The sequence below is a fragment of the Salminus brasiliensis genome, chromosome 18 (assembly GCF_030463535.1).
Source record: "Salminus brasiliensis chromosome 18, fSalBra1.hap2, whole genome shotgun sequence".
NCBI lineage: Eukaryota > Metazoa > Chordata > Actinopteri > Characiformes > Bryconidae > Salminus > Salminus brasiliensis.
In genome coordinates this window covers 22,849,405-22,872,610 of record NC_132895.1, presented here as the reverse complement: position 1 = coordinate 22,872,610, position 23,206 = coordinate 22,849,405, and the positions used below count along the sequence as shown (strand labels likewise).

Genomic DNA, 23,206 nt, shown 5'->3' with positions numbered 1-23,206 from the left:
AGGCAGTGTTGGGGTTACAGTGTTACAGCGCTGTAACCCCAACCCTGCTCTTATTATTCCATTATCACTTCTGAAATCATCAGGCAGTGTTACAGTGTTACAGCGATGTAACCCCAACTTTGCTCTTCCATTACCACTTCTGACATTATGAGGCAGTGTTGGGGCTACAGTGTTACAGAGATGTAACCCCATCCCTGCTCTTATTATTCCTTTATCACTTCTGATGTCATCAGGCAGTGTTGGGGTTACAGTGTTACAGAGATGTAACCCCAACCTTGCTCTTATTATTCCGTTATCACTTCTGATGTCATGAAGCAGTGATGGGATTACAGTGTTACATGGATGTAACCCCAGCCCTGCTCTTATTATTCCGTTATCACTTCTGACGTCACCAGGCAGTGTTGGGTTTACAGTGTTACAGGGATGTAACCCCAGCCCTGCTTTTATTATTCCATTATCACTTCTGCTGCCATCATCAGGCAGTGATGGGGCTACAGTGGTACAGGGATGTAACCCCAGAACTATTTTTTTTATTCCATTGTTACTTCTTCTGTCATCAGGCTATAATAAAACAAAGAGGCACCATGTCTTCCTTATTTTTTTATATTTTCCTTTATTCATCAAATAAAAAGAAAGTGAAAACACCCAGTAATTGGATTACAAACACATTCTGTATGCATGTTCTCCGGTCTTACTTTGGCTGTCACTTTTCATCAGATCAATAGCACTTTTTCCAGCACAAGTCATATCTTTGGGCAATGTGGACGGGGATGAAAGAAGATAAATAAATCGAAGCCGGGGCCCATTTTAGCTTAAGTTAAGATTTAGGCTGACAGGACACCAGCCAATAAGCCTCCAAAAACAAAGCTCTCACGTTGCAATTTTTCTCTCTTTCTCTCTTTTCTTTTTTTTTCTGTGCAGCGAGATAAATATTACTTTGAGGCAGGACTGAACGGGAGCTCAAGCAGAAGGAAAAAAAAAACACACAATGAAAGTGTTTGTTTGGGCCTCTTTTTTCCTCTCTCTCAAGGGCAAAGCATATAGTGCTGGCTTGCGGTTTGGGCCGAAGGGTGTCTGTGATGGATTTTATTAGCAAGCTAACATCATTTGTTCCCATCCCACCTCCGACTGAAAAAAATGAACACCTCCAGGCACTCCCGGGAACAGTGCCGGCCTCCAAATAAGTGCCTTGTTTTTTTCCCTTGAAGAAGGTTCCAGTCTGAGGAAAGACAGAAACGAATACCTGTTATTTTTTTCCCTGTTTATCCTTTGGTGAACTTTGACTCACCTCAGCTCTAAACGATGGCATTAACATATGAGGAAAAGTTAGACTCCAAGAACTCTGGAAGTTAAGGAGCCAAACGTTGAACGCCAGCTACTTGACGCTTGAGTTCACATCGTAAATAATATACTGCTTGCTCGCTCCTTTTTTATGTTAGCGGCAGGCTCCCCGTGGAAATCACACATATAATTTACTCTCTGGATATTTAGCTGATGACTGAGACATGTATTATTCAGTGGCTTTAATCTTTTATCCGGAAGCCACAACATTCGTGAAGCAAAGGAGCGGGAGAGAAGGCCGAGCCAAGGCAACCTCAGCGTGGCACACCCGAGCTTTAGTGCGAGCTCCAGTTTCCCCTCGTCTTGATTGAACTTATCCATATTTTATACATCCTCTCACCTTATAAAAATCAGCAGGAACAAGTGCCCAGCCAGGCAAGACATGGAAACATTTCATGGTTTGTGGTAGATTATGACCGCCGCTCAGTCTCAGGGCCACTGAGGAGACTCACTGGAGGACTAGCTGAAGAAGAACACGTGTTGATGCAGCTGAATAAAAGATGAACAATCAATTCTCTGTGCAGGCTCTTTCCCCTCCCTCCTTCCGAAACAGGAAATTCTGTGTATGCTGCAGATTTTTATAGACCTTCAACACCACCGGTACACAACCCGACATGGTCGGGTCTGGAGTGTATTGTGCATGGCACAAGATCATCTTACTCTTGTCCGAGGCAAAGCAGCGTGTTAAATTCCGAGGCACGTCAGGCTACAGTTTGTGTAATTGCTGGAGGACTGTGGTGTATAAACTCCATAGAACTTCAAATAGTAACTTCAGCAACCTTGAGGGTCGAGCCGGCAGGGTATGATCAATTTAAGCCCGTGATTAAAGATGGATATATCAGAGCGCAGGAAAACTGTGCTCGCAGATATGTCAGAACTCCAGTCTGAGGCTGCATCTCAATGGCACTCCAACAACCCCATGACCCAAGCAGTGCATTGTGCAGTGTGTGGAATGGAAAGTAGGGACGATATGTTATGATGAGAATGGATGAAATGATAATGCATCTTATGATGTTATCATGTCAGAAGAACATAATAATCACTAGCAAGCCAGGCTGTTGTCCATTCATTTGTTTGTCTGTTTGTCCATCCAGTATCTTATCAAAATGCTTTCTTCATAAATGCACAGTGGTGCTTGAACGTTTGTGAACCCTTATATCCCCTAATATCTAATAAGTAGATAAGGAGCCTTTTCTTTAAAATCCTAAAATTACTATCAGCTGCAGATGATTAGAACATTTGAGAGGACTTTGGAGGAGCTTGTCTTATTTGATTGTTGTGAAGATCATCATGGCGAAATCCAAAGAGCTCTCTGAGGCCTTCAGAAAAAAGGTGGTAGATGCAGATGAGTCTGGAAAAGGGACTTAAATGGATCTCAGAACAATTAGAAATCAGCCGTTCCACAGTCTGCTAAATAATTTACAGGCGCAACAACCGCCAACATGGTCAGGTCAGGTCGTCCTAGCAGCCTAAGAGCAGACTGAAAGATACGCAAAGAAGTCTCCAACAATCCTATATGATCCTACCTCTTTCCACAGCTGATGTCAAAGTACCACATCTACTCTCAAACAGAGACGGCACTCGTTTGATTTTCATTAGAGGTGTGCAAGGAGGAAACTCTTGCTTTCGATATCAACTGTGGTTTGGGGCAGATTTTCTGCAGCAGGGTCTGGCAATAAATTGTGTAAGAGGGTGCTTGAAGAAAATGTGAGGCCATGTATGTAAACACTAAAGCCGAAGCATCCCACAGCTGAAAGAGTTCTGCATGGAGGAGTGGGAAAAACTGTCCAGTGGATTTCAGAGACTGGTAGAGAGATATAGGAAATGTCTAATTAAGGTTATTTCAGCCAAAGGGGGAAATACGAGCTATTAGGGCATAGGGTGTCCTAGCTTTGTCCTCACAGGAAACTTGATTATTAACGTCATTTTATTTTGTCATGTATGTTGAGTTATATTACCCCCAAACTCTTTCAATACTGTTCAATTGAAGGTCAGGGGACAGTTTCCCAGACAGGGATGAAGCCTAGTCCTGGACTAACTTCTCCAGGACAAGCCTAGACTACACAGCATTTGTTTTTATGCCACTGTATATCCCTATCCTCCCATTTGACTTTCTTAAACATTCATGACTGTTTGTTAGTCAGCATTAGGCCCTGAGGCCTAATGCTATGGTTGAACTATGGGTTCAGCCATGGAAACCCACCTCTCTGTGCCTTCATGTTTCCTTTGCTCTACCACACAATGACTGAACTCATGAATGGCTAATGGGTTGGAGGCAAACCATCTCAGGACCTCCAGAACCTGGGTTGATAAAGTCTGTTTAAGATCATATTTAAATAGACAGGGATAAATGGATTTTGGGGGATATACTGGACTAACAGTACTAAGAGTAGAGTGGGTGGTTAGCTAGTGATATACTGTACTGGATTTATTGGATTCCAGTTTAAGAGGATATATATGGACACATTGGGGTTATTTTTTGATACACTGGTGTTTATAGGGATTTGCTGTGGATGTAAATATAGTCCCAGTGATTTGTTCTTGCTACCTTTGCATGGTTTTGTGGATGTGAGTTGTAATAACAGCATTAACTAGCAATGTCATCCTCATATCGTCACTGTCAGTAAAAAAATCTTATATCCCACTAAAAGTCAATGTAAAGGATTTCTACTGGTCCGTTAATCATGAATTTCTGAGATGGTGTAAAGAGTATGGAATTTGCAAATAACAAAACTGTTCTTCCCTAATTCTGAACATAAGTAATTGCACAAATTGATCTGATGTAATAAGGTAAAATCCTGTGAGCCAACTGCATTATCATATAAAATATAAGCTGTAGAAAAAAAACACAACTGGCACAATTACTCTATAATGAGGAGAAGCTCAGTTCAGTTGAGTCGGTTTTCCCAGTTTATTTCTCATGTTTTTAATGATGCATTTACAAGTCCAGCCAACCTTACCATCACTTCCTCCATATTCTAAGATTTAGTCAGAGCAAGTTTAGAAGGAGTGTGCCTGTTTTCTATTCATCCAGCAGACCAGGGATCTTACTCCATGTGCTGTCTTCTGCTGTCTATTGAGAAATCCTTTTTCACAAAGTAGGATTTCTCGGTTTAGTGAGATGACTTACTCCCAGAGTCTAGCCTGTCTGATAGGAGAAGAGCTGAGGAACAGTCTTAACTTTGGGCTTAGTTAAGAGTCCTGTACTTAAGTAAAAGTACAAATATTCCAGTTAGAAGCACTTAAGTAAAAGACGTTAAACATTTTTTACTCAAATAAAAGTATGAAATGTCACTCTCCTAAATGTAGTTCCGTAAGTATTTCCATAATCAAGGCATCTAATTCCATTTCAGTGTAAATGATGGTTTATGGATGAACTGCAAAATCATACACATCTCTGTTTTTTTGCTCAGCCTCATAATTAATATACCAGTCCAGTTCCATATTCAGTTCACAGATGATAAATATGGTAATATATGGTTCACAGCTCTGATATCCTGAACATGTGATTGACACTTTTGGCCAGTGTTTGTCTTTTCAATTAGACCTTAATCTTAACCTTTACAGATACTGTTTTAGTGTTTCTTTCACATCATAACTATATCAAAACAAGTTTTTTAAATTAGCACAAAAAAAATGGTAAAAATAAAGTGTATCCTGAAAACTGGTGAAATGTTGCCCTCTGTCAATGTTGTCTCCTACCACTGAAAACCCAGCATTCCTACTTCACAGCACTGACCGATTTATTTTATTTAACCAGTGATTTACTGAACAGCTGAAACTGATTGGGAATATTAATAAAGGCGAAACTGCACAAGTGTGTCAGTTAGAGGTTATCATTCTGTGTTATTTGTCACATTAATTAGTTAAATAGCTTCACAAGGATCTTTTCGAAAACTATTTAAATCAGATTGCAGAACCAAAGCTCAGCTTAGTTTGTTTTTCACACAAACCAAAGCTTTAACAGATTCAGATTAACTGCCTAATTTAAAAAAGTGCTTTTAAAAAGTTAAATGTAAAAAGTAATAAGCCTGTTTTGCAGACAATGTAAGTAAAAGGTCTTGTGAAATGTAGGGAGCAGAAGTAAAAAGTGCCAGAAATACTCAAGTAAATTGATTAATTAAAGATTCAAGTAAATTCAGTAGCAACAACGTACTTCCACCTCTGTTGAGCTGAGAAATCCTGCTTTCCAACCTAAACACATAGAAATATTTATTTATTTTATTTATTTATACTAATAAATGTAGTAAGTAAAGGAGGCTTGCTTAAACTTCTACATTTCTACATCAATTTTTTACATTTATTATTAATGTTTTTTTATGTAACCACAAAGTAAATATCAGTATGATAAAATGAGTTATTTAGTTTTTGATGAATCTGCGTGTAGAAACCTCCAAAAACTATTATTTATATGGCGGCATTATTTAAATTGTGCTTATATTAGAGAAACATAATAAATTATGAGGTTGTGAAAATGATATTCAGGGTGAATCTTGGTGAAGGAAATCTTTCACTAATAACAATTCTATGGGAATTTAATTTTAGGCTGTATTAGACTGTGCCCCACTTTCCCCTCCTTTCATTTTTCTTATCACTGGAACAGAACTCCGGTCTAAAGTGGGGATTTCTCCGCTCGCTATTCAAGACTAGTTTTCCATTGGAATAAAATTAGAATGATGATATGACTGGTGAAAATGAATGAAGTATTAATTTAGCTAATGTTGACAACCTCCCTGATGTATGAAATGAAACCTGGCAACGTCCATCGCATCACAACGGAGCCGTTTCTGCTTTGCTGTATGGTAAAGGCTCAGCAGCGCTCCAGCAATAGAACCATATGTGGAGAGAACAGTTGCTCTTCTTATTGTAGCTCAGTGCTCTGAGCTCCAGCAACGAGGGGATAGACCAGGGCTCTAACCTGAAATTGAGGGCACTTGTCTGCTTAAATTGGGGCCAGGAGATGGCATTTTATTTGAGAGCACACTGTAGGCGACGAGATGAAGAGCCCCTCGCTTCAGGAGTCTGCCCATGTTAGACTAAGAACATGGAACTGTGGGGAAATTAGAAAGTGCCCACAAAGCCGTGCCTCTGGTGGGGGCCAGCCCCCCTCCTCTCGCGGATCCAGGATCAGTTTCGGCTTCTCGGATAATGGTCAAGCCTGGGATTGGGTTGTGGGGATGCTGTTTTTAGATCGCCAAAAAAAAAACGGGTAGAAATCTCTTCTAGCGCTACAGACACTCGACAAGATGTATTCACCTTTATGGTAAGGCGATAGAAGGAAGACAGGATGGGGATTTTGATGAATAATTCTATGTGTAGTGCTGTGTCAATGCAAAGCCCTGGAAATTGAAAACAACTCTTGTAGGATAGCAAGCCAGGGATGTCTTTTCTTTTCAAGTGCTTTCCACCCAGTACACTCCTCTCCTCAGCACTGAGGTCATTATGGAAATGGTCCTTGTATTTATTAAAGAGGCTCTAGAATGACAAATTGTATTTTCCTTGGCATGGCTGAAAAATGAGAGTTCAGTTTGCGGAGGTGACATACCTCAACCTCAACAACTGTAGTGTCCTCTTTACAAAAGAAATCCAGCACAACCAAAACAGAGCTGGAAAACAGACCAATTCCTAATCCCCAAGACCAAAGTCTTGACTTACACTGTATTCAAGTCCCCATGACGTGGATGAACCCATCCCACATATGAAAGGCCTAGTCAAAGCTGAGGAGCTGTACAACAGTGATTGACAGGAGAATATGGTGTTGTTGATACTAGAGAGCAGCTCATCACCTCACAGGGATCTGTCAGGCTAAAAGCTAATGCTAGATCTCTCAAAAACAAGCTAGACTAGCTCAGCTGGCTACTGAACTGAAGCCTAAAACACACATAAGACGAAAAAGCACTGGCTTATTATTTAACCAGTAAGATTTGACAAGGCCAAACCCAGGGAAGCAAGGTTGCACTTCTATGGACCAGGTCGTCTCTGGCTGTTCAGTGTAAATGCTAAATTTTCCACTGTCTACGACATAGAAACAACACAGGCTGCAGCTGAATGCAGCTTAATGCTGCTTTAATTTTCCCCAAATTTATGAAAGCCAATTACCCAACCAACTCGTTAGTACTCTCTTCCTTTATCACACATAATGCTCCCGACATTGGGAGGGTGAGAACTGATGCATGCCTCTTCCAACACTTGTGCAACCAGTCACTGGCTCTATTCAAACTACCTCTCAAATCCCCAGAATCCTGTGTGTTCGGAGCAAAGTGCCAGGTAACCAGCTCTGATACATCAGCTAGCAGATGCCCTCTACCTACATACACCTTGAAGTGATGTAGGGAAAGAGAGAGAGAGGCCACTTGTGCTCTCTCAGGCTACAGCTGCTGATGGCAAGCATGACCTTGGATTTGAACCAGCGATCCTCAGCCATAGTGGCAGTGCCTTCGTTTGCTGGACCAATCAGAGCCCTACGATCCATGTTTTGTTATAGGAATGTGTGTGTGTGTGTTTAAAGATTACTACATTAGAGTTCTTTAAAATTGTACACACGTTCTTTTGGCTGCAAAAGTGGTTCTTCTATGGCATCACTCAAAGAACCATTTGAATGAGTATATGTACAATTACCTAACATACATCAATACCTGGCCTTACTAATAACTCTCAAACCTAAATGCAACCAAATCCTCACAGAAACGTTCCAAAATCTAGTATAAAAATTGAAACGTCATAAATGCTAGACAACCCCCCAACGAATAGCCCTGGTTTTAGAAAAAAACGGTGGATGAGCTGGTGTCTATTTGGACATAATGTGCAATAGGTCAGACGACAGAACTCTTAATGTTGAGCATCTGCCCAAAATCCTTAGACCCCTTTAAGCAACAAGTCCCTGAGTTGAGGGGAAAAATGAAGACACCAAGGGCAATACCAGCCCCTATCATAACGTGCCGTTAGATAGAGCAGCCCAAGTGTCACCACCAGACCCATTCTAATTTAATGAGGGGAATAATGAAACTCCACAAAATGGGAACGAGTATTCTGCCTGCTTCTGCCACACACAAGGGAAGGGAGCAGGGACACTTCAAGGTGATTTGGCTCCTCGAAGTGAAGTTGACTCAATTCCAGTTTTATTGTATGAATAAAACATTGGGAGCGCTCCTCCCAAGCAGAGGTCTTTAACATTTTAAACTGTGCATGTAGTCATGGAAAAAAAGCCCTCGGAAGATACGTAAACAAACTCTCACACACAATGCAGAAAATATTTCCCAATCTGTCTTGGTTCTGTCTCGCGTTTATCTGTAATCACGACCACGAATGTCAAAATTCAAAGCAGGCTGCATTAGTGTTATCAAATTCAGATTCTTTCTGCCTGCATTCATTTCACTTGCATCTGCTAGAGAATGGATAGTTAGCCCAATGTTTAATTCATGACTATTATCTAAACAAATAAGCGCAGCAGTAATGAACTTGGCCCAATGTATTCAGCCTCATACAAAGACCCAGTCCCTTGGAGTAGCGTTCTATTGCGCTTGCTTCAAAAGATGAAAAATGGAAGCTATCATCAGCGATCAGCTGCTCTGCTGTCCATGTCTGAGCACGGAACGAGTCTGGTCATGTTCGCGCTAAAAGGGCACATGACAATATAAAGCTGCAAAGTGCCATCAAAGGTTACTGGAAAAGGCCGAGGCCACACTCATCAGCCAACTAATGAAGAACGTCGCGGAAATGTCATGAATGGAAATGTCATGTAGTGGCAGCACTCAGGCTACGGAAGCCGCCCAGAGGGCGCTGCATATTCGGCTCATTCTCCCTCTGTTTCGGAACAAATGAGGTCACGTAGCAGGAGTGTGGAAATGACCGGAACAAAGTCCACTCGAGACAGACGTTCTGAAACAGGTGAGGCAATTTCTTTATTTCATTACTATTTACATGAACACGGCAGCTTGGAGGGCAGGGGGGTTGAGCTAGAGGGAGTGGATGATCGTCCGGTTCCTCAGCTCTTGGACGTACTCTTTGGCCTGGTCGAAAGCGGTCATCGGCGGCTCCACTGCTGGAGGCGCCCCCTCCACTAACTTCACAAAATAATGACAGTGCACTTTGTCCATGATGCCGAACATGCCGCGGCCATGGTAGCGAATGCGCTTGAGGTATTTGCCTTTGCCTGAGAAGGACTCAGCTGTTAAGAAAAAGGAGAGGGAGAAAAGGAAGGTCAGTTGAAGACGTCATGAACCAAATACGCAAGCTTTCAAGCCTAATTTAAGCATGGGATGGTAGTAGGCTCGCTCTGACTAAACATCCTTCCCCAAATCAAAAACATGTATGTATGAGACTTTGTAAATATTGGTACTGTGACAAGCGAGCACATCATAATTTGAATGGAAAAAAAGAAAAATGAAAATTTGTAGTTTTCTTTTTAAACAACAAAGCCGCTTCTGATGCTTTTCTTTTTCAAGTCAAAATATTGTGATAAATATTGTGTTTCGTACAATTGTTTTTAAATATTGTGATATCATATTTTTACCATATCACCCACCCCTACAGCACCCATCTACTAAATGGAACCAAAAGTTTTATTTATTTGTTTTTTTTATCTTAGTGTGAGAAATGCCCAGCTCTGCCAGATTTACACCTCTTTATTTATATGTGCAAACACCCAGTAAAAGGAAATTACTCCGTGCTATATCATATCATAATGATCAGATTTCAGCATATCCTGAACACTTACCAACATACAAATTAGATTTGAATTCAACATTGTGGTTCTTCACCGCCATTTCTTGGGCTTCTAAAAGAACCTGTCAAACAGTAATAATTTCATTTAAGGTCACTTCATTGAACACTTCAAGTGGTTTAGCCCATCTGGTGGAATCTGGGTGACTGATAGTCAGCTATGATGCTGTTAAAAAAGCCATACATATACCTCTCTTATTACTTTGGCTCCCTTCTTGTCATTGAACTCGAGCTGAGCGAGGGCTTGGTCGATGCTCATTCCTTTGATCTGTTGAAGGAAAAATTCATCAGCTGAAGGTTTATAAGCGAACACTAAAAAAACAGTAGAGCTGTACGGTATATCAGTTATTGTTATGTGCGCATGTGAAATAGTCACATCACAGAATGCCATGCAAAGCAAATGATCTCATGCACATTGTGCTACAACTTGCTTGACACAAAAGGAAAATTCCCACTGTTCTCATTTTCTATGACCTACTAAGATCTACCAGAGCCAGTTTATCTACTCAATATCATTTCTTTTACTCCAGTCTTTGATACAGAGAGAGCATTATTAGTATCATGATATGTTGATCATTGACTTCTGGAGAAATCTGGTGAATTCCTGTATTTTTTAATATCACAGTATATATCTTAGAACAATATATTAATAATAATTGCAATGTCTGTTTTTTTTTTTTAATATCATGCAGTCGTAGCCAAAATGTTTTGATGTGAAACACAAAAAACATACTGTATCTGAATTTTCCTTTGACAGGACGCAGACATCTGAAGTGTTTGAAGCCCATTTAAAGTTCATATAGTCCATTTATTGGGAAAGTTTTGTCTTAGAACATTTAGAACAATTTTAAGACCTCAATCATTTTGCTTTAGAACCTTTTTACCCTCACTGACATAGCATATAAAAATTCTTTAAACCCTTGCCAACCATCAACACAATAATCTTTACAATAAACCATTTAATATCAAACCACTCTAAATAATGCTAAATAAGTTGCTTAAAAAACATGGAACTCCTTATTAATTTGAAGCTATATTGAGCAATAGCGTCCCATTCCTCTATTCCGACATAACGATTACATAGAGCTCTACAGAAGAGCGCCAAGTAACAGCAAGTACCTCAAAATGCAACACATTCTACTGAGCAGTGCTGCTGAGTCAGCATTTAGCTCAAGACTTTAGTCGTCTGTAGGACACCAAACATTAATCATAAGCCTGTATTCTCCGTCCTTCTGGAACTAAAAAATCCTTTACAATTCCAAGACTGCTGTGTCGTCTACTGACACCACAGAGCAGAAAAAGTGCTTGGGTGGATGTGAAATAATTATAGCTACAGATCAGAGTACATCTGAATGCAGCTGTACTGATATTACGGTTCATCACTGAATCACAATTGGATCGATATAAGTTTATGTGCCTGTACATTCATACTCATCGCTATAATTAATAATCTACTGCTATTTAAAGATTCTAAGTACCTACTTTGCCCATTTTAGATGGCTGTAGCTACAAAAGGCTGGTAAATCATTATTCATAAAATTAATCCACCATTTTTTTTTCTGATCCAGTCACAATTATGAGACGCAGGCAATTGCAACATATGTGATGTCATATATTAAATCATAACACTTTTTTAAGACTTATAAGCATTATATTGTGAGCTATATTATGTAATCCAGCTGTTGTTGACAATTCCTCTAGTCAAAAACATCTGCTTCAACTCACTGGTAAATTAATAGGTTTAGAAGGTGTAGGGCAAGCCTTTCCTAAGTTGCACTTTGAAAACTGAAGCTGTTGTCTAACTCTGATAAATACATATAAAATAACTATACTGATTAACAGTATATGCTTACACTGGTATTGATCATGGGCTGACCGCAGGCACAGAGAGTGGCAGAAGCTCTCCCTATTACACCCTAGCCCACACACATACACCCACCACCTACCAAGCACCCAAGCATTGTCATGTGCCAGGTAGGTAGCCACTGCTTTTCTTCTCATCCATTCATGTAACCATTGCTGATGCAACCAGCAATGTTCTTCAGGTTGTTCAGTGTCACTTACCAGCTTAGCTAGGTACCACATCTTGTCTTTGCTGTACTTAATCTGACGTCTGCTGTGAAACACCTCCTGAAAAACACAGTAAGCAGCTGATGTCAACAATTTACCAGGCAAAGTTTTTTTTCTCCCTTAGTTTGGAATGTGTGATATGGAAGTACATATTGAGCTGATGAGAAGAAAGAAAAAAAAGAGTGACTAACAGCTGGTCTGGGGGGCTCATCCTTCTGCTGAGGCGGATATACAATGCGATTTTTCCTATCCCAGTTCTTGTTGTTTAATAGTGCGGTAGTGTGAAGACAAGACACCTGCGAGCAGGGGGCGAGAAACCTGAAACAGAGTAAAGTGATCAGCATACACAACAGAACCGTGACTATTTATTCATTCCCCCCCCCCCATTTCATCTGGCACTTAATTTTCACACTTTTGTGAAGCACTGTATAAAAAGTCTAAAAAAGGTTATTGCAATGGGTCAGCATGAGATGGCATAAAATAAATGTAATTAATGAGAAGGCTAGGCTTCTAGGCATGTACAGTCTGGCATGCATATCAGTGAGTAATAAAAGATATCTGCATTTTAAGAATACATAATTATACGGCAATCAAATCTACATCGGCAGATAACTGTTGAAGTTGGAAATGCCATGGAAAATACAGAATACCCAGAATGTCCATACTAGTACAAACCTTACTTTATTACATATACAGTACATGGTGACAGCTATATCATCAAAGAGCATAAATTACAGTGCAGAATATCATATTGTATAGTTAATATGACATGAACAGACACTATACAATATGTACAGTGCACTGAAGCAAACAGAAAACAATTATTAATCATTTTGATTTATAGCCAAATTGAACAAGCAAAACCACAATGACAGCCAACTTTTATTATTTAAAAGTTAAAAAAAAAAAAGATATATCTGTAGGGCAAAATTATGTATTATTATTTATTATTATTATTATTATTATTATTATTATCATAAAATATATTTTTGTAAAATATTTACTTTTACTGGATGATCAAATAAAATGGAAATGGAAGCATTAACATGGTAATATTAGATTTTCAGGAATTTAACATAAATAAATAAGGGTCTACCTCTAATATGTACGTAAACAACACGTATATTTACATAAAAAAAACGAATAATTACGGATAATATTTGCATATACACGCAGTATGTAAGTAATGTATAGACAATATAAATTCATATACAGTGGCTGCATACATGCATTTAATAACATACACACACGCAGGTGATTGAGTTATATGGATAAAACAGGATCATAATTATGGATAATATCTCTGTCCTTGACGCTTCCGCAGGCTGCAGGACAGGCTAGCTGGCTAGGCTAATCAGGGCGGACTAGCTTCACAAACTGCCTACAAACCTCGATTGAATGTGTCCAAACACACGGCCGAGGAAGGCGACACCTGCGGAAAGGACAGCACCATTATAATCAGAGTTTATTTCAACCAGCTGAAAACTCAGTAACACAAAATAACGCTACGTTAGCCCACCAGTCGCTGTCACCGCGGAGGTCGCCATGCTGAACACACAACTACCGTAAACTGTCCCGCACAGTCGCAAAGAGGCTAGAAGAAGTTGATGAATTATTTTAGGAATTATTTTTTGCTGCGATGACGATAACGTAAAATACCACCGTAAATGTATTTACAAATATATTTTCATCTAAATTCATTATTTCTATTCCTATTTCACGAAACTGACGAACCTGCGCCTGATGGTGTTTACGACACCCCTCGCCGACGGACGGCTCTGGCTGTGTTGATGGAGAAGCAGCATGGGTGAATGGAGCAAGTTAGCCGCTAGCTGCTAGCTAAGCACCCCTCATTTACCCTGAATCGTTTTTCTTAGTCTTAAAACAGGATATTTGAGGCAGAATGCATGAGAGGCTTCTTCCAGCTTCTCCTAACTGGTACTGCTCCCGCTGCAGTGATGTGAACAGGAGCGGAGTTCTGGGCTTTGGAGCTAAAAACACAGTCTACCTGCTGAAAGTGACTGCAGCCTCAGCAGCAGTTCTAGGTGGGGAGAATGTTGTTTACACTGGGAATTTATACGTATTTCTGCATTCATGCCCTACAGGTTTGTGATCTCGTTTATGTGCCCCACAGGTGAACTCAATGGCCACACAGAGAGGGTTTCTGGCTTTGCTTTTTGTCAACATGAGGGGCAGGAGCATATCTGTGCCAGTAGTTCAGATGATAAAACAGTGAAGATCTGGGACATTGAGCAGAAAGCTGTGTTGGCAGAGCACAGTGCTCATCAGGTAAGGCCAAGAACAGCCTTGGAAGTAGTGAGACGTCTCTGTTTAGTTAAGTTTGGCTACTTCTGTTAAGTATAAAAACTTCAGTAAAATCAAATTCAAGTTTATTTGTCAAATGTACAGTCATGCACTGTGCAAACCTTTACTCCATGTGTTTATTATTCATTTATGCAGAAACTATGGAGAATTATTTAGTAATCTTGTGGGATCCCACAGAGTTCTATTTTAGGGCCTATTCAACTGATGTTCATTGTAACAGTGATGCAGTAATGAGTGATGAAATGTGTATTTAAATACAGAATCTAGATAAAACACAGGATGGATAAAATTATAACTATATGACATTCAATATATAGAGAAAATGGAAAACTGTGAATTTCGGCATTGCAGTAATATGTGGTAAAATATGTCATGTGTTTGGTCAGAACACCATCACCTCCCTCCATTGGTCTCCTGTGGAGAAGGGTCTCGTGGTGTCAGGAGATGAGAAGGGCATCGTAGTGTGCTTTTGGCTCGGCAGGAACGACACCCACAGCTTCTTCCCTGAACCCAGAACCATCTTTTGTTTGGCATGTTCTCCTCACAACGAGAACCATGTCGCAATTGGGTAAACTCTGGGGTCCTCCCAGTATTGCACTGCATAATCTCTCACTGATAACAAGTTTGTCCTGCCAGAGGGAGGACTAATGGCCTTTCTCTTTAAGGTACAAGGATGGAATGATTGCATTGATCGACATCAGTAAGAAAGGAGAGGTGGTCCATCGGCTGCGAGGTCACGACGAGGAGATCCATGCCTTGGCCTGGTGTCCCGAGCCCAAAGAGGAAGATCTGTACACTCCTAGACCAGTGGACAGTACTGGTGTGTGTGATCAGTTTCATGGATGTTTTACTACTTATTTGCAAATAAAAGGCATAAATGCCTCAGACACAATATTAGTTCACACCTGGTATCTACAGTTCCTCACACTCAGTTGTGCTTCTTACCGGCAGATGCCTCCAATGGACTGTCAGAGATTGAGGGGGGAGGCTATATTGCTTCTGGGAGTCGAGATCAGACTGTCAGAATCTGGAGCACAGCCAGAGGGAAAGGTGAGAGAAGCTTATTGGTACAGTCCTTTATATTTAAATCATCATAATTCATCAATCATAAATGCTGCGAAGGGTTTATACGGAAAATAAAATATTACATATATATTCATTTAATATATATAGCGAAATATAAAAAGCCAAAAACAAAATGTTGACCTATATAGAAATATGCTATTAAATGTAATATATTTACTCGGTATATACTATGTATGTACACAGTATATACAATATATATGCACAGTATTGAATATGTAGGATATACTTTTATTTTTTCTATTTTCTATTTTTTCTTTTCTATTCTATTCTATTTGATCTATGTACAAAATAAAAAAGAAAATATTCAGTTCTGTTTGTCTATACAAAAAATAAATATTCAGAAGTGTTGGAATGGCATCACCAAATATTGTATTTTAGGTATACACTAAAGACATTTGGTTTTGAGATAAAAAAAAAAAAAAGATTAATTTTAGCTTTAAATGTGTTAACCAACTAAATGCCACTTTTGTTTAAACTCCACCATTTTTCAAGTGAGAAAAATGCTGAAACATGGCCAACAGGTGTTTCTTGTTGCCAAGGTGTGCTCCGTTATTTATTTATTTAATTAATTAATTAACCGAATTAAATAAATCGCTCACAGCATTTACTCTCCCTGTGTTTTGCCTGTGTTGAGTTGTCTGAGTGAAAAGTAAGCAATTTTGAAGCTGAGAAAAAAGGTAGATTTGGGCAGAGCTAGTACAACAGTGTAGAATGTCCTAAAAAGAAACCACTTGTGTTACAACAACTAGGGCATCAAAAAGGTCTGCCAAGGTACACATCAGCAGTTGATGGCCATGTGAAAACTAATGAAATCCCCCCCAAAAATAGCAGTCTGTGGCATTACCAACATCCTCCACATCCTTCTTCATCAGGGGGTAAAGCGTAGAAGGTTTTAGACTGGCCAGATCAATAACCAAGCCTAAGCCCAGTTGAGCATCCATTTCACTTTCTGAGAAGACTGACAGGAGAAATCTCAAAACAAATGAACAAAAATTTACAATAAAAGGTCTAGATGTCAGTAGATAAAAGCTGAAATTCTGATACCATCTCATATTCATCATATAAACATCAATGTCTGTAGTACAGTAGAGCAAGAACTAAAAAAATTGCCAATCTCTTTTTTTAATTAAATTTCCCTCCCAATTTAGCTAGCCAAGTACCCAGCCTACCTGTTCATACTCTTCCCCCTTTCACATGTAATGCTCCTGACACTGGGAAGCTGACACACATTCACAACCAGCCTCCAAATGTTTTTAAACTGCTGCCTAAGCAGAGTCACTTGGCGACCAGTGTGCTCGAAGGAAAGCACCAAGTACCCAGCAGACACGTGCCGGGCAGCATCACACCAAAGTGGTGGGGGGAAAGAGCTCTATCTACCCACCTTGAGAGAGCAAGGCCAATTGTGTAGGGCCAGTTGTGCTCTCTCAGGCTCTGGCTGCTGATGGCAGGCAGGATGATCCGGCATTCGAATGATGTACATAGCTTTTTGCAAACTGCATAATTTTTTTATTTTGCTGAGGGGAGAAATTAGTTTGGTTTCTGTAATTAAATAACAAAGCCAAAAGAAAAATGTTTATTCTTTTAACATTCAGTCGGAGACAATATCCAGACACTTTATCATGAACATCAGATTTTATGTCCATCACGCAGCCCTAGTTTCCTCTGTAGGTACTCAGAATGATGTGCTCTTCTGTGGCTCTTCCTCCAGGCGTGATGACCCTGAAGCTGCCCTTTTTGAAGAGGCGGGGGGCAGGAATGGACCCTGGTGTGAAGGAGAGGCTGTGGCTCACTGTGCACTGGCCTAAAGGAAGACCTTCACAAGTTGTGTCCAGCTGCTTTGGGTATGAACTTTCTAGACTTTAGTGATGCTTCATGCCTTTGAGTGAGTATTTCTTCCTTGTCCTTTCTTACCCCTGACCTGTCTGATGATTCTTCTCTTGGTGTGTGTGTGTGTGTGTGTGTGTGTGTGTAGTGGAGAGCTAGTGGCATGGGACCTCACAAAGTCAGGCAAGCAGAAGTGGACTTTGCTGGGCAGTACTAGCGATTGTCAGAACCACAGCCGTATTGTCTTCAACATGAGCTCATTGTGTGTGGGGGATCGAGAGATACTGATCAGCACGTCCATGGACAGAGAGGTGAGCTTCTCCAACTAAACGGAAGCTTAATAGTGTCTTCCATTAAATCCACACTCCTCCCTCAGTATGTTAATATTCAGACCCCAGTGGGGAGGCACCATAAGTCCCTGCCCTTTTGCTCTCAGACTGTACCCTCTCAGTTGGCATGCACAGCATAACAGTCAAGTTTTTTTAATGGTCTCTGTTGTGTTGACGAGACACAGTTGTGGATAGGCCAACACAAGCAGTGTAGTCCTGACTCCAATGGACGTTCTGCCTTAGTAAACCCGCACACCGCTTTGTAAATCCTGCCGATCAAACAGTAAAATATGAATGTATTTTTTATATTTTTGAAATCATAATCTAAAGGTATTTGAAGAAGGATATGACTAACATTAAATAGAAGAATAAAAGAAATGGTGGAAATTCATGTATAGAAATATGGAAGATTTTCTTTACCAGCATTGAAACACTATATGGACAAATACAGTGTGTGCAGAATTATTAGGCAAGTTGTATTTGAGAGGATTCTTTTTATTATTGAACAACAACTATGTTCTCAATCAACCCAAAAGACTCAAATATCAAAGCTTAATATTTTTGGAAGTTGGAGTGTTTTTTTTTGTTTTTTTGTTTTTTTAGATCTTAGGAGGATATCTGTCTCACGTGTTTATTTTCACCAGGTAAACCAATATAACACAAAATTTAGAAATAAACCTTTCTGACATTCAAAAACAAAACCACAAACAAATCAGTGACCAATATAGCCAACTTTCTTTACGATGACACTCAAAAGCCTTCCATTCATAGATTCTGTCAGTTGCTTGATCTGTTTAAGATCAACATTGCATGCAGCAGACACCCCAGCCTCCCAGACACTGTTCAGAGAGGTGTACGGTTTTCCCTCCCTGTAGATATCACATTTTATGAGGGACCACAGGTTCTCTATGGGGTTCAGATCAAGTGAACAAGGGGGCCATGTCATCATTTTTTTCTTCTTTTAGACCTTACTGGCCAGCCATGCTGTGGAGTATTTGGATGCATGTGATGGAGCATTGTCATTAAATTAAATTATGGTTTTCTTGAACGATACCGACTTCTTTCTGTACCACTGCTTGAAGAAGGTGTCTTCCAGAAACTGGCAGTAGATCTGGGAGTTGAGCTTCACTCCATCCTCAACCCGAAAAGGTCCCACAAGTTCATCTTTGATGATACCAGCCCATACCAGTACCCCACCTCCACCTTGCTGGCGTCTGAGTCGGAGTGGAGCTCTCTGCCCTTTACTGATCCAGCCTCGGGCCCATCCATCTGGCCCATCAAGAGTCACTCGCATTTCATCAGTCCATAAAACCTTAGAAAAATCAGTCTTAAGATATTTCTTGGCCCAGTCTTGACGTTTCTTGTTCAAAGGTGGTCGTTTTTCAGCCTTCCTTACCTTGGTCATGTCTCTGAGTATCGCACACCTTGTCCTATACTCCAGTAACGTTGCAGCTCTGAAATATGGCAAAACTGGTGGCAAATGGCATCTTGGCAGCTTCACGCTTGATTTTCCTCAATTCATGGGCAGTTATTTTGCACCTTTTTTTTCAACACGTTTCTTGCGACCCTGTTGGCTATTTGCCATGAAACGTTTGATTGTTCGGTGATTGTCCGCTTCAAAAGTTTGGCAGTTTCAAGACTGCTGCATCCCTCTGCAAGACATCTCACAATTTTTTACTTTTTTAGTCTGTCAAATCTCTCTTCTGACCCATTTTGCCAAAGGAAAGGAAGCTGCCTAATAATTAAGCACACCTTATATAGGGTGTTGATGTCATTAGACCACACCCCTTCTCATTACAGAGATGCACATCACCTGATTTACTTGATTGGTAGTTGGCTTTCAAGCCTATAGAGCTTGGAGTAGGACAACATATATAAAAAGGATGATGTGATCAAAATACTCATTTGCCTAATAATTCTGCACACAGTGTATACTGGGACAGCAACTCATCCCAAAAGTACTGGATGGAACATCATCCATCATTACAGAGAACACAGTTTCACTGCTCCACAGCTCAATGCTGGGGGGCATTATACCCTTTTAGCCCATGCCTGGCATTAGGCATGGTGCCAATAGGTTCATGTTTATCTGCTCCACACAGTCCTTTTTTATTTTATTTTTTTTAATTACCTGTTCACAGACCTGAATTAGCTAGATAGTTGTTTTAATGACAAAATCAGGTAGTAAATAGCTTATTGTTGTGAAATATAAATAAAGACATACTTTTAGCTCCAATAGATATTTAGGAATAGGTTTACGGACTGATTGTACATTTAGCAAGCATACTGCAATATTTCTGCGAGGTGAAAATGGCAAGTGAACACGTACCGCAGTACAGGATAATATTGCACAAAGGCATTTACGGAATCTGGTGTAAAATGGACTTCAGGACATGATTATCTCCTGAATTATCTCCTGAAAAATAAATAGTTCATACTTCAATTAATAGATTGAATCTAATTGCAGTTGATTAGCCAAGAGAGTTTTGCCAGCTGACATGGGCAGCTTTAGTTTTCAACAGGGGATGCTGGACTAATGTTGTCAACAAACACTGGTCAGTCACATCTCTGTACACACATGCCCAAGAAACATACTAAAAAATGACTGTTTGTTAGTAAAGCCAAAAGCTGATGATTTAGTGCACTCTGGACAAGCAGAATGTTTGTATGACACTGTTACTGTGCTAAAATCTCAGCAAATTTGTTGAATTTACTGCTTTTGTAGCCCAGTACAGAAATGTTTGCATCAACATTGGTATCGGAAGATTTGTTCATTAAAAAAAAAATAAATAAATAAAAATCTGTTATAAGTAACGTAATTCACAAGGTTCTTTTCTAAATGTAGAGAAATGCGTCCGACCTCACTATGCTAATTTAAGGTGCTGCACGTAGATATTAGGTAGGATGATGTTGGATTATTTTTTTAATAATGTTGATTGTGTTGTAAGAAATTATTTTTTTTGTTTAACTGTGTCCAGATCAAATGCTGGGACCTGGCCTCTCTGGAGTGCTGCTGGACTTTACCTACATTGGGAGGTTTTGTCTACTCCATGAGTTTTTCTCCTGTGGGCACGGGGTGCTTGGCATTGGGTGTTGGGGACAACATGATCCGGGTGTGGAACACCATGTCCATCCATAATCAATATGACACCAGGACCTACTGGCAGAGCATCAAATCCAAAGTAACTGCGGTAAGTTCCAGGAAACCTGGCTAAGAAGCCTTCTGCAAGGAAAGCATATCAGCTGTTTTGGTTGATTACACGATGGAAGGATATTAAACCGAACAATGACTGATCATTTGGCCCAGTTTGAAAACCTTTTTGATGTAGTTTTGGTAAAGTAACTATATATTAAAAAGGAAATTCTGAAAGGATGTAGGCAGTACTCACAAGTCCCAAGAAGCGTACACACTAAACAACCCCTAAACACAAATAGACTGGGCCCAAGAAGCACTAGCTCTGCTCCCGTTATGAGTCCCTGAGTCTAACGCTACTGTCCCTACACCTCACAGTTTTGCTCTGCTCTCTCTGTGTCCTCTGTTTTCACCCTTTTTCTCTCTCTGTACCTGTGTGAGAGCAGTGTGCTTTCCATGTGGTTGGGAGCTCCTCCCTAAGTGGCTACAGCTGTCCATGATCAGGGGGAGAGCTCCCAGCCTAGATTGGTGGGAATCCACGGCCACACCACCTCCTGTCCCGCCACAATATGTATAAACCTGTCATGCCACCATGTCGTCTTATCGCTGAATTTGCACTGATTATTTGAATTATTGTCTGATTAGATTTTTTTGTTTGTTTTATTATTTTTTCTTCTTCTTCTTCATTGTCCATTTTTGCTCTTAAAGATTCAGTGGCTGTGTGGGATGTGCTGTTGTGGGTTGCACTCTGAGACAAAAAAATAGGGATATTTGGCTTGACTTTAAATCATTAAATCAGCTGTTTGTTTATTTTTTTAATGTCTATTGTTGTTTAGAGACTGAGTCTACCAGGTTTCGGACCACCAGAAAAAAAGCCGTTTCTGATATCGAGATCATTTTAAGGGAACCTCCTCAATTTAAATGAAAAATGAAAAATAAAATATGAGCTTGTTTTCAGTATCGGCTAAAACTGAAAACAAGTTTTTGGATCTGTAGCAGAAAAGAAAAAGTGGTATCATGCTGTTATCTATCAGACTGATGGGTAGACACACAGTGCAAAAACACGACAGTGCAGAATACAGTGGGATCACACTGAGCCATTTAAGAGTGTGATGTGGGTCATTGTGTTGTTCATTTTGAGAGGGTATTGTGAAGCCTGACAGCAGCTGGCATTAAAGATTGTTTATCTTTCCTTCCTCCTTGACAGTTGGCCTGGCATCCAGCGAAGGAAGGCTCCTTAGCCTTTGGCACAGATGATGGCAAAGTGGGCATCTATGAAGCTTATTCTAACAAGTAAGCACACACAGCCAGTTATTACCAGTTATGCCTATTTTGCTTGTTTGGTAACCCTGAGCTGCTTTGGACTAACAAGGAGTTCAATCTGTGTGCGCTCTGACACGCAGGCCTCCTCAGATCTCCAGCACGTACCACCGCAGGACTGTCTACTCCCTGGATTGGGGACCCCCCATCCCACCTCTGTCGTTCGGTAAGTTGCGCTTTGACGTTTCAACAAGTTCAATTCATAATACTCTCCGTGGCCCGGCAAACATTGAACTAGGAGAGACGCCAAGAGCCATCCGTCAGCGGAGAGCGGTGCTTGCTTAATGTGCGCTGGTAATTGAGCAAGCTGCTGGCGTAAAATGCCCGCTTCCCTTCCCTCGCAGGCGCTTTCTGTGGGAAATGGAAGCGCAGAAACTTCATTTGCGGCCCGGCCGCTGCCGCATGACACTTTTATCGCCATATCTGTCATCAGGCTGGGAGACGGCGGAGATAATTGCTTTTGTTTTGAGAGAGCTGCTGACTGGAAAGCGGAGGTGGGGGGTAATTTGTTTACACACTTTCTGCTGGCTGGGCGCTTCTCCCACGCCCGTCCCCCGGGATACTGCTAGTGGCAGGACAGCGCGACAGATTATTCGGCACTTACATTCGCGCATCTGGAGCAGAATGTGGGGGAATTCAGTTTTAAGTAGTCATATATTTATTTTATTTATTTTTATTATTATTATTTCAACCAATTTGATACTGCCATTTAGCATACCCATTCGTAAATCCCCCTAGTTTAGCAATGCTCCCGACACTAGGAGAGTAAGGACCTCCGATACATGTGAAGCCAGCCGCTGCTTCTTTTTGAACTGGCGTCGATGCAACATTGACAGGCAGCGTTCAGGGTCCCCAGCTCCACCCCAACAACGAACAGACACTGGTGCCGGCCAACATTGTTTTAAAGGGTTGAGGGGAAGAGCGCCATCTACCCACCTGGACAGAGCATGGCCAGTTGTGCTGTCTAAGACTTCAGTCGCTGATGGCAAAGCGGCAAGGATTGGAGCTCGATTTTGCAATCAGTGGGCCGTAATGGTAGCATGTTAGGCCGCTGAGC

At 40.6% G+C, this 23,206-nt stretch overlaps 2 protein-coding genes across 2 annotated transcripts in view; one reads left to right on the top strand and one right to left on the bottom strand.

The window, feature by feature from the left end:
• Nucleotides 1-9,217: 9,217 nt before the first annotated feature.
• mrpl22 (mitochondrial ribosomal protein L22) lies at nt 9,218-13,708 on the bottom strand. The gene is made up of 7 exons (XM_072661798.1): nt 13,652-13,708; nt 13,522-13,564; nt 12,324-12,450; nt 12,127-12,192; nt 10,253-10,330; nt 10,058-10,127; nt 9,218-9,508 (listed from the first exon to the last, which is right to left on the bottom strand). The coding sequence occupies exons 1-7, from the start codon at nt 13,677-13,679 to the stop codon at nt 9,297-9,299; spliced, it is 624 nt and encodes a 207-aa protein (XP_072517899.1). The 5' UTR covers nt 13,680-13,708; the 3' UTR covers nt 9,218-9,296.
• A 220-nt stretch (nt 13,709-13,928) lies between these two features.
• Nucleotides 13,929-23,206, top strand: part of gemin5 (gem (nuclear organelle) associated protein 5) — a 29,473-nt gene continuing 20,195 nt past the window's right edge. The window contains exons 1-10 of the mRNA XM_072661797.1: nt 13,929-14,177; nt 14,267-14,421; nt 14,844-15,025; nt 15,123-15,277; nt 15,409-15,507; nt 17,252-17,384; nt 17,516-17,678; nt 20,675-20,887; nt 22,037-22,122; nt 22,233-22,315. Coding sequence (XP_072517898.1) covers nt 14,036-14,177; nt 14,267-14,421; nt 14,844-15,025; nt 15,123-15,277; nt 15,409-15,507; nt 17,252-17,384; nt 17,516-17,678; nt 20,675-20,887; nt 22,037-22,122; nt 22,233-22,315 — 1,411 coding nt within the window. The 5' untranslated portion in view covers nt 13,929-14,035. The remainder of the gene's footprint in view (nt 14,178-14,266; nt 14,422-14,843; nt 15,026-15,122; nt 15,278-15,408; nt 15,508-17,251; nt 17,385-17,515; nt 17,679-20,674; nt 20,888-22,036; nt 22,123-22,232; nt 22,316-23,206) is intronic.

Bases quoted from the DNA above. Each gene is read 5' to 3' on its own strand.
- mrpl22 (XM_072661798.1), bottom strand. From the start codon at position 13,679: ATGGCGACCTCCGCGGTGACAGCGACTG. The intron at 12,193-12,323 runs GTTAGTCACTCT...TGTGTTTTTCAG, and splicing joins ATGAGCCCCCCAGACCAGCT to GAGGTGTTTCACAGCAGACG. The intron at 9,509-10,057 runs GTAAGTGTTCAG...TTTTCTTAACAG, and splicing joins CAAATCTAATTTGTATGTTG to CTGAGTCCTTCTCAGGCAAA.